Source organism: Nothoprocta perdicaria, unplaced genomic scaffold (genome assembly GCF_003342845.1).
Source record: "Nothoprocta perdicaria isolate Ctin4 unplaced genomic scaffold, notPer1 scaffold_41, whole genome shotgun sequence".
NCBI classification, from domain to species: domain Eukaryota; kingdom Metazoa; phylum Chordata; class Aves; order Tinamiformes; family Tinamidae; genus Nothoprocta; species Nothoprocta perdicaria.
Genome location: NW_020455655.1, coordinates 4,202,126 through 4,218,040, shown reverse-complemented (window position 1 = coordinate 4,218,040; position 15,915 = coordinate 4,202,126). Strand labels below are relative to the sequence as shown.

At 47.7% G+C, this 15,915-nt stretch overlaps 1 protein-coding gene, 1 long non-coding RNA gene and 1 other non-coding gene across 4 annotated transcripts in view; all 3 read right to left on the bottom strand.

The window, feature by feature from the left end:
- Positions 1-443: 443 nt before the first annotated feature.
- On the bottom strand, positions 444-2,557 carry LOC112952814. Of its 2 annotated transcripts, XR_003250469.1 has the most exons (4): positions 2,097-2,557; positions 1,400-1,666; positions 1,165-1,217; positions 444-620 (listed from the first exon to the last, which is right to left on the bottom strand). It is a non-coding gene; the product is annotated as an uncharacterized LOC112952814 (long non-coding RNA). The 2 variants fall into 2 exon arrangements; XR_003250468.1 differs by having other exon boundaries at positions 480-1,217.
- On the bottom strand, positions 2,332-2,462 carry LOC112952890. The gene has a single exon (XR_003250485.1).
- Positions 2,558-10,801: 8,244 nt separating the features above from the next.
- Positions 10,802-15,915, bottom strand: part of PDE8A (phosphodiesterase 8A) — a 109,477-nt gene continuing 104,363 nt past the window's right edge. The window contains exons 20-23 of the mRNA XM_026045802.1: positions 13,743-13,907; positions 12,737-12,866; positions 11,839-11,958; positions 10,802-11,756 (exon numbers count right to left, since the gene is read on the bottom strand). Coding sequence (XP_025901587.1) covers positions 11,852-11,958; positions 12,737-12,866; positions 13,743-13,907 — 402 coding nt within the window. The 3' untranslated portion in view covers positions 10,802-11,756; positions 11,839-11,851. The remainder of the gene's footprint in view (positions 11,757-11,838; positions 11,959-12,736; positions 12,867-13,742; positions 13,908-15,915) is intronic.

Below are 15,915 nucleotides of genomic sequence, written 5' to 3'. Positions count from 1 at the left end.
TTAAAAGACATTTTTACAAAATGCCCATGCTTTTCAGTCATTCATCCATTGAAGAAAGGGGAAAAAGGAGCAAAACCCAGTGGACCAAGGCCTTTTGCGGTGCTTTGACTGCCCACATACACAAAACTCCAGCTTCACGTTTAGCTTGTTCTCACCCGCCACTTAGGCTACCTGGGTATATCCTCAGYACCCACAATGCACACACAGTTTACAAACCTGTTCTTCTCCCCAGCACTGGAGAATCCTCACCTCTCACGTTGTCCTTAAGCTGAGGGTCTTCAATATGCGCTGCAAATATTCTGGCCAAACACTCTTCTGAAGTGTCCTTGTTCAGATCTAGTTTCTGGATATCAGACAAATGCAAAAGCACTGCCTGTCAAGCACTCTTGTCTAGCTTTAAACACCCTCATTTGTTAAAACTCCATGAATTCAATGAAGAGTCATTTACAGAGAGGCTTTTCCAMAGATTTATTTCTCATTCATTACAAAACCATTGGTTCCAGTTTCCATTCTAAGGAACAGTCAGAACAGCAACACTACAATATATAGGGTCCCTATGAATAAACAAAGCCTGATGCAGAACTGTGTGCCAAAAGCTTGTCTGTTCTTCTCCAAATGCCCTTGAAAGAAAAAAAATATATCTCCCTGAATATCTCCTTGGGCTTTAAGAAAACTATGCAAACAGGAACTGATTTTGTCATTATGGCAGTGACTGCTCCCCTATTCTCTTGTACATTGATTTATTTTATAAGGCTCAAAAAAGAAGGGTTTAGCAATGTTGAGCTATATAAACACAGCATATCTTAGTTTACCAGAAATCGATAGATTTCCACAGCAGAAGGGCTGACCATCCTCTGGTCAGACCTTCCATGACGTAGGCCAGAATTTCAGCTGCTGCACCTTGCAGTGAGCACAACAGCCAGTGCCTACCAGCCAAAGGTATCTTGGCTGGAAATCATGGAAAACGCAGAGCGCGTGAGGAGACAGAGCCTGGCTACCACTAACAAGCCCTGCCAGTGAACACGGCTGAGAGATCTTGATCCTCTGCACCAGACCGCAGCACCACACCCCAAACTGTTTTATTTGCTAAAATAAAACTGATTTGCTAAAAAAATATATGTCTTGATCCAAGGCCCAGCTGCTACCCATTGAAATGTCTTTTACCTTTATCTGGCACATCAAGAGCCATACTCCTCTTCAAAGCTAGAGAAAAGCATCTGAAAGATGACATACACATATCAGTAKAAGCATTAGGAAAACTAAGTCCCCCAAGTCCTTAAGTCTGAATGACTGCTGGATAAACTGAATGATTCTGGTGTAGCCATATATTCTTTTATGCACAGCAACATGTGACCCCACTCCCCACCAAGAGCTTCCAAACACAGTGTTTAATCCATACCTGTATTCTGGATTAGCTGTTTGCCTTAGATGCTACAGGAGCTCAGTCCAAAAGATTTCCCAGCTGGTGGACTCTCCTGAGGTCCCCAGGAATTCACAACCATCCYTTAGGAGCTCTGCAAAGACGGCTTCACCAAGCCAGCCATGAAGTGCCCTGGCACCATGGGAATGGGACAAGCTCAGTCACTGCACTGCAAGCTGGATCCATCTGCTGGACAACACAAGCCTGATAACTCAAAAAGCAGCAGCCTGCTGAACAGAAYGTGGCCTGTAAGAAGAACAAGTAAGCGACAATTTGTAGCAAATCAGAATCAACATGTAAAGAGAATTTGCCATGCTTTTATTTAATAAAAACTTCACTTGTCCAGCATAACCCAGGCCTCTCTTAGATATCAGGGGTCACAGCCACAGCTACAATCAGCAGCATCTCCCTCCTCCATGAAGAACCGCATGTTCTAAGGCCCAAGGTACCCTTGTCTAGGGGCATCAAATACTTTGGACCATTTTTTTTTCCCAATTCCCTTCTGCTCCTAGGTTTAAAATACCAGTTTGCACTGTCACCACTGGAGGGCATCCCATGAAGCCCTTTCACGGGGCTGCAGTGGTTAACAAGGGAACAAGACCGTCTCCTGCACAGGAGCTCTCTRTGGCTAAAGAGACACCAGTGAGCAAAGAGCTACAGTTTCCAAAGTGGTTACCATGATCGGCACCATGCCCAGCGTCCCTYGTCATCCAGTCCTGCAGCTGGGAGCAAAGGAACCCACGATGCTAAGGGGAAAAAAAAAGCACACAGGTGAGACCACTACAAAAGCACAAATGCAACAACAGGCAACGTGACAGCCCTAAAAAAATACTTTCGAATGTTCTGGTCAAATACAGCCGCTCAATGCTTTAGAAACATCCTTAACTTGTTCCCTCTTATTGCCAGAAGAACTTTGTAGGTAGAGGAAGTAGGTCCTGACTCCATCTTTCAGACAGGCCTTGTTCTTCCACCGTTTAATGTAGGAGGAGAGTATCAGCGGAGGCAATATGCTTTCACTGGCTCCACTTTCTTAGTCCTCCGGAGGCCTCTTTCTCCCCAAGAAACTCCTGGAGGTCCSGGGAACAGCCGTGCTCTCCTGCAGGAGGTTTCCCAGGCTGGCCCCGTAGCTTGCCCTCCTTCCTTGGAGGGCAACACCCTTGCTGCTACCCGGCTGTGTTTTGTAGGTGCCGATTTCTGCTGTTGGCAGCGGTAACTGWAACGCTTATTAGCGATGCGCAGCCAAGCTCGGACCCCGCGCGCGGCTGCTCCCCGCCCCCCGGCCCAGCACCTGAACCCAACGTGCGCCCCATCCGCACGGCGCTGCCCGCGGCGGACACCGCGCGCCGCCGCCTCGCAGAGACCCCCGCGCCGGGAGGAGAATCGCCGCTAACGGCAGGTAACCGCGCCGACCGCCGCCATCGCCGCCCCGACCCCGGCCACGACGCGCGCGCCGCAGACCCGCCATCTTCCGCCGCCCCGCGGGCGCCATGCGGCCGCGCTGGGGCAGCGAGCAGAGCCCTCACCTCGGCCCGCAGGGCCCCGCGCCGCGGAGGGGAGGCCCCGCGCCGCCACGTGCTCCCGCCGCCGCCATTTCCTGCAGGACGGCCCCCTTTSGAGCCCGGCCCCGCCGACACTGCCCGCCCGGGCGCGGAGGGCGGGCAGTGACTGCTGCCGGGCGGGCACTGCACCGGCCTCGCCCTTTCCCGCCTCCTTTTTTTCTTTCTCCTCCTCCTTCCTTTAAAGCTGTGGCGGCTCCCGGCCGGTCCGTGGCGCCGCGCCCAGGCCCGCCTTCCCCCTCCGCCATAGCCCCTGCAGCGGTCCTTGAAACCGCGTGGTCACAAAATGGCGCCGGGTGCTCCAGGCAGCTCCGCGTCCCTSTCCCATGCGCCGAAAGCCGCAGGCGGGTTGCGGGAGTGAATGTGTAAATGCGTCCAAACCRTGCGACTCATAATAGTTCATAGTCTGCAAAACTCTTGCTGAAGTGACCACTGAATGGCCTGGCCATTTATAGGCAGTGTTTGTAAAGSTTCTTGTACGGAGATACAGGGGCGGCTCGGCTCCGCTCTTACCGGTTCTAGTTGCGCCACCCATTGCACCAGGGAGTGCCTAGGCGCTGCTGGAGGCCTAGGGAAGGTTTAGTCAGCGGCCCGCAGGCGCAAAGCGCCCCTAGGCAGCAGGGGGTTGGGACAGAATATAAAGGATGACCTGGTGAGGAAAGGCCTCAAGGAGGGCCTGGTGCTCACATACCAGATCTCCGCACAGGCACGTGGGGAGGGTTTGGGTATCTTGTTGGTACGTGAAATCATTTCATTTCTTAAAGGTTATTGCATCGAGAGTTAAATGGGTCAGTCAAACACAAAACCAACTCTGTGTTCCCCTCTGTGGACAGCAGCAAGTCATTAGAAGGGCCCTGATGCTCATGAAAGTTCAGCTCTCTTGTCCTCTTCAGATCCAGCTGCGCTCCTGTGTTTCACTGYGCTTGTAATCCCGCTGGGCCTCCCAAGGACTGCCAAAGGCAGGAAAAACAGACATTGGAGAACAGTCTGGAGTGGATGGCCCCAGGGGTCCATCCAGAGCTGCTGCTGTGCATGAAAATGGGCTGCTGGATCCAGGAATTTTTATTCCTGCACAAAGTAAAGAACCAGCCCAGGGTAAGAGCAGCAGCCATAATGCACCTCCCCAGCCTCCATATTCCGGTGATAACAAAGCTCTGCCCTATCCTAGCAAAGGAAAAGCGGTTGCTCATCAGGCTTCTCTTCCAAGCAAGATAAACACTTTGCCTCCTGCCCTTGAAATGGCTTATCAAAGAGCAATACCTAATCAAAGCTGCTTTCAAGCCTGGGCTAACTACCATTTGTGCTATTATTAACTCGAGGCAATTTGGGAAGAGGAGGTAGAGGACTTTGATTCCTCTGACATGAAAGCTTTAAAGAAGAGAAAGAAGTCACAGTATCGACCTGTGATGCCACTGCGCGTACATAAAAGCCTAGCTGTCATTTTGCCTGCAGAGCCTCGCTGTGACTTCAGTGACTTGACTTTGGGGTGGTTCAAGCCTGATTTATGAGCTGCAGCTTTTCCCCTCTGGTCCCACAGAGCCTGACCTTTCTTCTGCCTCAGCCCCTCTGCCAGCACAGAGAAGGTCACRTCGCTCCCATCCCCACACATGGAAGCACAAGGTCTAAAGCCATGATTTGATTTCCAGTTGTGTTAAGCTCCAAACTTGTGAGAATGCCCAAGGAGGTCACTGGTASTGGCACATAGGAAAGGACACCTTATGGAGATAATTACAGAATAATCTGACTTCTTCACTGCCCATCAGACTTAAAAGATTTAAGAGCCTACATTCCTGGTGCAGACTTCACAACAGCCATTTCAAATTCAACATCCCCCTGGTTACAACCTTCTCCCTTGCTTTGCAGTCCTCTCCCTATATATTAACTCTGTAGTTAATATATTGCTCCTAAGAGAGATAAGCAAGCCAGAAAAGTCAAAGGCTGAACTGATGCAAAAACATATACGAACATCTGTTTAAGTCTAATACTACTTTTTTTCTTTGTTTCGCCTGGAAAAGCAACTATCAGCTTGCTGTGCTGTGTCCTTTCGATGCCTCAGTGGCTTTCTGTGTAAAGCTAGTGTATCTTGTCTGCCCCTGGTTGGTTCAGCTGCAATTCCAGTTTCCCCAGGGCCTCGTCATGATTCCAGGCCTGAGATGGTCCCTGGGCTGCATCTCTAAATAGCCTTGTGATGGCTAGAGATAGTAACGCAGAGGCCTTGCTAGGGGCTCTGAGGAAGACAAGGGAGGCAATGAGCATCATCATCTGCTGGAAACTCTGTTGACTCTTCTTGCAATGAAGGCAACACAAAYGACACTTTCCTAATAAATACTGAGGCAGAGTTATATAAGTCACTAATATTTACTTCAGCTTTGTAAGTGTCAGGTAGCTCTGCCCGAATTGCTGTATACTGGCAGGGCTCGTGTTAGGAAAGCAGCTGCTTTCTAGGGTTTCTCTTTCCCCTTTCTTGATCAGTCAGCATGGCTCAAACCCAAGCTCTCAAGAGTGATCTGAGAGCCCCAAGTCTAGGCCAAGGTTTCTGCTGGACAGCCTCACACAAGCCCTTGGGCCACTTGGCAACCTTTTATACCTGCTTGCAAAAGGGCTACAGCGGGGTCTTCTTGTAAAGCACTTAGGGTCCATCAAGAAAAAAATTCACTGTAAAGAAAACTATTAGCAGCAAAGTAACGTTTTTATTTTAGCCAAAAAAAGCCCTGTTCTCACTGAAGGTGCAAAGCAATGTTCCTAACACATCCCAAGGTCTGAATTCCAAGGAACTCCAGTCAAAGCTGCTCCAGCTCATTCTTGTGGCTGAGGATGAACCTCCCCCCTGCCCGGAGCGGAGAGCTGCAGCCTGGCCGAGAGCTGCAGYCTGACCTCTCGCTTGTAAACAAACTTGGTGCTCAGGCTGCCCAGCTCCAGCTCGGAGCTGATGCCATGAACTGAGGAGGGATCCACATCAGACACCCCTTTGGAACATTAAAGCCCAACAGGAGCAACTTTTCCCTTGAGTAATTTCCCCGGCTGAATCCCTGCAGGCGGCCGCGTGTCGCTCGGGAGGGACACGAGCCACACAGGGCCAGGCAGCCCCTGCTCATCCCGAGCCCCTGGCCCGCGAGGGGCTYCCGGCGCTAGCAGTGACTCTCGCCACTCGACGGGGGGAGCAGCAAGCCAAGGAAAGAGTGATTCCCGCTCCAGCAAGCGCCCGGCTGCGCCATCTGCTCCTGCAGCCCTGAAGGCTGCGCACACGCCGTTTTAGGTGCTATCTTTATACGCTCCTTCTGTCCGTGGAAACCACTGGAAGGCTTTCCGCTGTGATGTGGTGTTTTTCCAGGCTTACTTTAACTGAAACCAGAAAAAGCAAGCGGTGCTGTGCTGATCTGTGAGCTGCAGAGCCTCCATGAGCGACAGGACTGCGAGGTGCTGCTAGGCTGTGCCTGAGGGAGACTTAAGGCTGGTGGATGTTAAGGGAAGACCTGTTGGCAAACTGGATCAGAAGAAAAAGAGGAGACAGAAATGGAAGGCAAGAAAACAAACAAAACAAAATGAAAGCACGAGAGACACTTTGCCCTAACAACACCCAGAGCAGTCAGGTGGAGAGAGCCTTCAGTGGACTTCGGCACACGAGCCTTTGCCCGCAGAGCCACGGCTTCAACAAAACAAAGCCCACCTGAAGCTCCGTGACGTTCCCTTCTGTCCGCACCGCAGCAGGGGCAGTGCTGCGGTGGTGATTCGAGAGCTCGTTTTCTGCATCCAAACACCACGTCGGGCTGAACTGCCATGCAGGCCACTCGTCCCTAACAAGCCCCCYGGGACGGCTGCGCCGTGGAGGAGGCACCGTGTCAGCCCTGGCGGGGAGACCCTGTGTTTTGAAGCTCCAGAATAGCCCTGAGACTTCGTTTCCAGCGCTGCAGGCAGAGCTGCAACTCTAGCCCTGCTGCTCTTGCAGGAGGGCACAACTGACTGCAGTTTCCCCATGCAGTTTCCGGGCACCATGTGAGGGATTAGTAGATATTTAATTTTATTAACTTTTATTCTCTTTTATGAAAGAACAGCTTTGTTACTGCTTGAATTCCTTCATGTTTGTGACACGTTTTCTTAGTGTCCTATCAGGGAAGTCTCTATTGAGACAAGTAAAGGTRGTTATAGAAGAAAGCAGTGGAGCAAAAACTAGGTGTCCAGTCAGTTTCAGGTGATTTTTAATCCACATTCAGCCACTGGAAAAACTGTAGCATGAAAGCCAACTTACTTCAGACGTGTGACAAGCCAGCTCTGGACAGCATCTCCAGTTCCTCTGATTTAAGAACAATCTCATGCTCTGCAGCATTTTGTATCTGTCTCTTGAAGGCTCTGGGATATTCCCCTAGGACACCTCACCGAGGAGCCAACATTTCTCTGCCAGATCATTACAGTACCAGACTTATCTACAAGCAACTAAAATGCTAGCCAGGTTTAGCAGCAATACTGCCAGATTGAAAATAGAGCCAGGAAAATAGAGTTAATAATTCTAWATGGGTCATTTAATACTGGAGGTTGAGCCTTATTCAATTTAAAAATACAAAGCTTTAAGATTAAACCCCCAAAGGCAAAAAGATCTCTCCAGCATGCTGGTTGCACAGGAATTAGCACTCAGATTAGTGTTCAAACGAGAGTGGGAAGGGTGGGCTGTACAGAGAGTGGGAAAGGTGGGCTCTACGTAATGGTGCCGGCCTGTCGGAAGCTGGGGGTGTTTCAGGCGCACGCAGTGAAGGCTCTTCCCTGTTTGAGCACAGCCCCGTGTCTGCCCCCGCAGACTGCTCACAAAACAAGAGCAGAGAGACTCACCTCCGCTAAACTAGACCCATGTTCACAGCACAGAGCATCTGCTGTACAGTTCTGGGGAAGAAAGAAAGAGAAGCTGAAATGACCAAAAAATTTCCAGTGGGATCCAGGGACCCCTCAATGCTGGAGTGAGGAACGTCACATCAGAGCATTTACTGTTTTATAACAAAAAGACCTTCCAGTGCTTGGCCAGGAGCCCGGACCGTCCCCTCCATGAAGCTCGTGCACCTTTCCACAGTGCAGGAGCCTTTGGCTGTGTTTGCTCCCTACAGAAGTCTTCATCCGCACAGATTTTCCACACACCTTCTGGAGTCATTCAGTGACTCCATCACCACACACACAAAGTGCAACTCCCAAGTGGCTCATTTTGTTTTAAGCACTATGATGAGAGTTTATCTCTAGGTAATGCAACAGGCTATCAGATAGGGGTGGTAACTGGTTGTTCCTAAGACCAGGTTACAGTAGAGTGGAATGAAATGAGACAAATATCTAAATTTCTTTTTTTTTTTTTAATCTTTAAAAAAAGTTTCAAGTGTTAYGAGAGGTTAAACTGCAGATACAGGAAAGTGAAATCCCACACAAGGAAACCAGAGATAGATACTGGGACTAAAAAGATGATAAAATTACCTCATATATTTTAAAAATTTAAAAAGGAGCTACTTCCTGTGACCCTTTAACCCATTTTGACCTCCTGATCTTGACAAAAAATGCTGATGTCCTCTGCCAATTCACAGCTCGCTCAATGGTATTTTTAGCCTTATTTTTACAAACCTGTTGTCAGAAGCAAAAACAATTGGAGCGAATCCACCCTTTTCGATGCCCTTTTGTGCAGCGCTGGGCCTGGCTGCCCGTGTGGCTACAGGCAGGGAGAGGAAACCGGACAGGAAAGGTGGGAGGTGGTTGAGATGGGATTGGAAATAGCCCTGCAGAGCTGTATAGCTCAACTCTGCGCTCTTTAGCACACACCCCAACGTATAGCTTAGGCATCAAGTTTTCTACCCTTCCAAGGGATCATAGGCCCATTAAAATTTACTGAACACATTAAAAGCCATTAAAAGGCCCCCAAACACATGCAGTCTAATTCTGGGATTTTCCCTATGTCCCATGAGCAAAATGGGAAGGGCTGTAGGAAATGTACAATATGCGAGAGGTGGCTGTGAGACCAGAGAGAGGCAGTTCGTAGGTAGGAGGAAGGAGCGAGGCCCTGCACGGTTCAGAGCTGTCAGGCTGAGAAGCAAGAGAATCAGGATTCATAGAGAATCCGTCTGGAAAATGTCTTGGGTGAGGGTCAGACAGGGCAGTTCCGGGTTTCCTTTAATCATACTCTGACCCTGGCAACAACAAAACTCAGAGGGACAACAGAACAGGCAGGGCTGCATTCAGTGGCTGCAAACTAGTGTTTATGTTAAGTTATGGTACAACATAGGTCTGGCTGATACAGTAGGCTGATTAGTATCGCACTATGCTCCAAGTAATGGCATTAAAGATGGTGTATGATCCTCAGGGAATTAATCACATTGATTAGCTCTTTTCAATGATGATGCACTGCTTCCTTTTTATAGCAGATTAAATGAACTGCTTTAACTATTTGTTACTACAACCGAGCGCATTAACTACACTCCGGAATAAATACTTCTACTCCCTTCCTGCAGACACTCTCTGGACCCACAKGCTGTTACTTTTCCCCTCCTCTCCTCCTCGCAACAGACAAGTACAGACAGTAGAGCAGGAATGGTGGAATGTAGCTTTCCCTCATGGAACCAGAGGAGCTTTTCCCTGAATAAAGCACAGGAGCCTGCATGCAATGGAAGAGATTAAGACCAGGTGGTAAATTACAGCAGAGCACAATAGACGCACGTATATATATGGAAACACAGTGTGTTACTGCCAGGAAAGCAAAGCATCTGGCCGCCTTCTCTCCCTCTCCTTGCATCCTTCCCTCCTTGGAAAAGGGGATACTTGGTTCTTTATTCTGGCCTGGGGATATATCCATCCCATTTGTAAAACCCGTGGAGCTCCTGCAAGATGGACAAGGACACTGCACCCTCAGCGGGGATCCTGCTGTCGCTGCCGAGCTAACACCTGAGCCCAGCTGCTCCGAGGCAGCCCTGGGCCACGGAGCGAAGGGAATTCACTGCCCTCACAGCACGCAAACCCGGTACAGGGAAGGAGGGAGAACACACCGGCCGGGAGGAGCAAGAGAGGCTGCACCGGGCCGTGCGCAGCGCTGAGCTGGTACTGGTGCTGGCCTGGGCTCATCAGCTGGAGTGAGGGAGAGGCACGGAGGCGGGGGCAGCGGGCCGCACGCCTTCCCTACCTGCTCCAGCGCTCCTGCTGCTGCAGCCCTGCACGGCTCTGCTCCTTCGGCTGCTTGTGCTGCTTCCTTGGCAAGTGGTTCYGAAAGTCCCTTCTCGGGCAATAGCCCTGGCCTTGGCGCAGTGATTCGCTGTGCGGCCCCCCGCGAAGGCCCTTCAGCCCTCGCAGAGCCCCCAAACTGCCCTCATGGCCGAGGGCCCGGCGGGGCGCCCGGCGCGTTGCAGAGGGCAGCCTGGCTGCCAGGTCGAGCCCAGCTTGGGCACCCAGCGTCCTGGGGATTCTACAAGAACTGCAGGGCGCTGTTAGACAGTCTGCAAACTACAAAATAAATACACGTTTCACTACAACATAAGTACACAGCTCCAATGAAATGGCTAGGACTTTGACACTTCTTAAAATATACATTTTATTGTTTTCTGGTGCTTGCTATGAMGGTTTCATTCAAATTGTGAAGGTACACAGCCTTTACAAACTGCTCGAGTTAAAGGATTTTGTTGTTGTTTCTCTGTTCGGTTTCTGTCAAGGCAGAGGAAAGTACACAGGCTATAAAATGTTGAAATTCCTTAGATGTTTAGTATTACCTCTTCATAAATGCTGTGGAATGCTTTGTAGAAATACTATATAAAATAAGGCAGACTTTGWCAGGGAATTTTATCATAAAATTTCATGGGGGGGAAAACAAAAAATTCCGACATTTGTAGCCAGGGGAAGATCAGGTGATCGTCACTGGTTTGAGAGAGCGCTACTGCCTGYTGTTCTGGTGCTCAGACAGTATACATGTCTTGTTTATTTACYGTTCTCAAGTGAGACCTTTTCAATAAAACTTATTTTAATTAACATAAATCAGACAATATTTAAACATACACATCTATCCTTACAGTGCAATAAAAATGTATCATTGTATAATATTTTGTATTTGCATTATGAAAATAAAAGGTCTGTACATCAATTAAATGTATATTAATGAGTATGAATCATGTAAATTTGTAATGCATCTAAAGTTGGCTTTGGCTTTTAAGTATTTATAAATTCATAGAAAATATTGAACATCTAACAAAATAAATAAAACATTTTAATCATAGATGCTAACGATCAACCTCAAAAAATCTTGTGTTATTTTTTACATTTGCTACTAAATTTCTTAAAGAGAACTCACTTTCAGTAGTGCTCAGAAGTGAATGATTGCACCTTCTGTGATGTGAAAAAATAGAGTAGATCTATTTTTCATAGATCAAAAATTCCTTCATGGAGACTTGCATTTTAAATGTCTGATTGTTCTATGTAACTGTCTTAAGTGCTTATAAAAAGCATGTAGCTTTCCAATAAAAGCTGAGAGTCACTATTAATAGATATTTCTTTATTTCTCTTGCAGAATTGAGGATTAAGCAAAATCTTCTAGTGAATGTTCTTTTTATGAGGATTCTTCAAGGTCTTCCAGCTTCACACACTGGTGCAGAGATAATGCAAAACTATGTTCACTAACAGCCCCTCTTCAGTCCAAGTGCTGCAGCATCCAGCGCAGTTCCACTCCACAGGTCAGTTTTGTTGGAGTCCACACRTGTAGCTTGGGGGAGTCAACTGCTGACCTCGTGTCCGCTCAAATCTGAAAGCTCCCCCCGTGCATGAGCTCTAGCCTTACTGTAATACTGAAGAGACCAAAACAAATCTGAAATCACATGAACAAAACTGAGCTTGAATAAATATGCACTGAGTTAGTAAGTTACACACCATGGCCTAATTGCTATTCTGGTGGTGGTCGGAGGCTCCGCAGCTTCCTTTCATCTAGTCCTTTCCAGTATTTAAAGTTATTATCCAGATGCTGCATCAAATTTGGCAGGTCTGCAAATGCTAGGGAAGAAAGGGCAAAGCGTATTTAGTTTGCAGAATTGAAACAGTCACATGATTCTGCCTGCTGAAATATCACTTGAAATGTCTGGGCAACTGTGCTGAGGAGGAATGCTTCAATCTGACAACCTGACAGTTCAAAATGGTTCTGGATTCAGAGCTCTCATCAGTCATGGATCCTCCCAGGCTACGGAGACAGTTCTCTGAGTCTACTTAATACTGGTATTGTAAAACTAGCAAAGGGACCCAGTTTTCCAGGAGAGGCATAACTAATCATGCTTGTAATTATTCTACTTCATCCAATCTCTGTCACATGTCAGGAACCAGCATTCAGGGGAGTCACATTTCTGACCACTTTGACCACAGAGGCTGCACTCRGGAGGAAATAGCTGCTCCCCCTAAGCAGTTTCCAGACTGTAGAAATTTGTCTTGCAGAATAACTCATGTTAACATGGACAAAAMGACTATGTGCAGTGTGGTATCAAAGTGAATGCGGTCTGTTCTCCAGTTAGAGAGAAGCCAGCTTAAAAAAAGTTAAAACATTGCCTGAAACTCGTTTAGAAGAAAAACCCTGAGAGTTGTTTGTGGCACTATCAAAATGCTTCCATTTTAATGCTATTATAATGCTATAATGAGKTTATTAGATGTACTTAAACTGCAAAAATTTTCCATTTTATTCACTGTTTTTTTTAGGAGTCATAAGAGAACAATTTCATATCACAGTAGTTTCAAGTGCTTTCAAAATACTTATTGATAGGAAACGTAGCAGAGTTTTGCTTACCATCCCAGGCATCAAACATATCGGTGATGAAGTAATCAATGAATGATATTTGGGATTTGGGGATGCTACAAGTATTTCTGTCAAAAACTGGCATCACCACAGGTAAGCTTTGCCTCTTTTCTTCATCAGTCTGCAAAGAACAGTCACRTGGTTATTCATCTGAGGCACATTCTGCTAATGATGTGCTTTTAGCAACAGATTTTTTGGCACTGACCAAGGTGTGCAACTGCTAAATAAACACAGGAATCAGAATAAATCTGAAGAACAAACAAGTAAATCCTAAGTACCTCGTTGTACAGGTTTCAGCCAAACAGCAGACAGCACAGACTCTTCCCGTGTTTCCTAGTGTGATGCATTTATTTTCTGCATGTACACACAGTTGGTGCTGGGGTGCTTCACAAGTTACTGATTTAATTTATGACTGCTTTGGACTTCAGAGATGCTCCACCACTCAACCTCCAAGAGCCATGCCATTCTGTACATACTAGAGGGGGTGAAATATCTTAATCCTCCTTCCCCCCTTGGAGGTAGAAAGGCCCCAAGTCAGTATTTGTTCTGTCACTTGTTCTGACTCTGCCCTGGTCTCCCGCCGGGCCCCGCTTCAGCGCTGCCGGCAGCCTGTGCTGCTCCCACCGGCAGAACCAGCCTCTTCCCGAGGCAGAACCAGCGCGTAGGGATGTGGGCGGCTCCGCGCCCTATGTCCTGTGACGGCAATGTGCTTGGCTGGACGGCAAGCAGAACAACACAAAGGCTTAAGTGCTTCAAAAACTGCACTGTAGAAGCCATCAGCTTCCTTCTGCATGGAGGTATCTAGTCTTGCATTAGCATGAATAATAGCCCAGCATTAAAATATATATATAAAAAAATCCTATTTTCACATTATGCAATGCAGCTTTCAATTTTCTGAGATCTTTGTCAACAAAGGTTGACAGTATACAGCATCCTTTTCTTGCTTGTAAAGGAAATGCCCACCTGGAAATTTAGCAGCCCTTTGTAGGTGCCTTACCTGTGCAAAGTACTCCTCAGAGATGCGCCCGGCCCACTCGATGCACTGCGGCAGKGGTCTGCAGGGATTGGAGATGTCCGCACACTTTATCAACATACGTTTGATGAGGATACGGTTTTCAGGAGATGTGAGAACGTTTTTGACCGACTCCCCATCACTGTTATTCTGTAACAGTTGAGAATTGAAAACAATCCATCAGCAAGGTCTCTGTGCGCKTACTCAAAAGCTTTGTGCTTTGGGCATGTTTCTGCATAGGAACCAGGCCTGCCTCGATGACAAGAAGTACTTAGAGCTGAATTTACAGGGAAATAGGGAGATTAGCTACAACTCGGAACTAGCACTGAACTCTAGTTTCTGGATTCATTCACTGTCTGTCTGACAGAGCTCCTGGAAATCTTTGGGCAAGTTGCTTAATCCCTCTGTGCCTTATCTGCGTCCTTAAGAGCATGTTGAGGGGGCGTTCATCCCTGAACACAGGGATGCACACTGTGAAGGCAGAAAAATACATCTGTCCACTGAAACACAGAGATTAATGGGCTTTTCCATTAAAAGTGGAGGWTCTGTTAAGAGAAGGAGTGCCCCAGGACACATGGTCACCCCCTGCGCACAGACTTAAGCGTAAGCCCATCCAGRTAGGGGCAGTGTTGCAGAGCGGGCCCCATGGGGCGCCAGGTGCCTCCTCTCTCTGCCCTGAGTTTGTCCCTGCTAAAGCGACGGATTCGAACACGCTCCAGGGCAGCAGCATCTTGCTAGGAAGGGCTTCAGCGCCCACATGGCCTGTATTTGGTTGCAGGCTGCACGCGCAGCCATGTACTTGGAGCTAATGCAAGGGAAGGCTGCAGTGACCCAGATCAGAAGCTACTGTCTACAGAGCTCTGATGAAAGAAGTTTCCAAAGGATAAGGATCGGTGATTAAGATATCTAAAAAAAGTCACTCATAGGGATCTCATTGTTACTCGAATCTTTATGTGGATGGATGCAGACAGATTTACTACAGTCTCTTATTCTCCACCTGCGTTAGAAATTATTTGATGCAAGGAATACATCAGAGTTCTCCAGCACCTACCACATCTGGCTCTGTATTTGATACAGCAAAGAAGTACAAGGAATAACAGTAATAACAACAGTAACAACCACGCCACCRGTTCCTGCAGTACTTTGTATGTGCTTCTTTCCATAAAGAAGCAGAAAGTCCGATCTTTTATTAGGACATACTTTTCATTATGTGGAAAAAAGTTCTCCCTGAAGGAAGAAACTGAATATTGATTAATCTAAAAATTATTAGGTAGTGGTTTCCTGGTTCAGAAACAGCTCTACAGCTTCCACCAAAATGAGTCTATGGGAACCTGTTCTTCCCCTATTTTTATATATACAGCAGGGAAAACGCAGAGGAAGGAGTGAGCTGAATATACCCCAGTTTCACAGGAGAAACTGAGTAGAGATCACTCAGCTAAGGAGGGCAGATAACATCCTACTAGGTAAATCACCAGGAATCAAGAACGGATGTTTACTTCTGTGATCCATTCAAACCAGGAGCAAGTCCTGCCTGCTGGATGCGGATGTCTTGGGAATAAAATGTGCTAACTGTGCTTAGTGCTGGCATCCTGCTCAGAGTGCAGAGGTGTCTCCGCATGTCAGATGTCGGCTTCCTGTCGAGGCTTAGGTGACATCATGAAGGGAAATGGGAGGATAAAGGATGCTGGAGCTGGAATGGATTTTTTTTCAGTTTATGAAACAAAAGAAGAAAGGAAACAAACAGCAGCTTCTCAGCATGGTTCTTTGAACAAATATGTATAAAAAAAATAAATAATTWAAAAAAATGGAGCTGTCCCATTTGGAACACATGGTTGGCAGCGCAGCCTACAAACATCACACTGAGTCACAGCCATGCCTGGAAAACAGGCCAGGAAACGCTTTGCTGCTGCAGCCAGACGCACAGCCGGGCTTGGGAGCAGATCCGCAAGCGCGTCCCGCTAGCAACAAGCACCCTGACCCACTCCAGCATCACGGGCCTGTTGGTAGGAACCTGCTCAACTGGGAAACTCAGAACTAAGAAGGAAAACGTATTCCCTCYTGATCTGCTTAAAAAATGAACTATTGTTCCTAGCCTTTTTGCAGTCTCATGACTCCCGCCTTAAGAACTTGGCTAGATAAACCTCTCGAGTTCAGCACT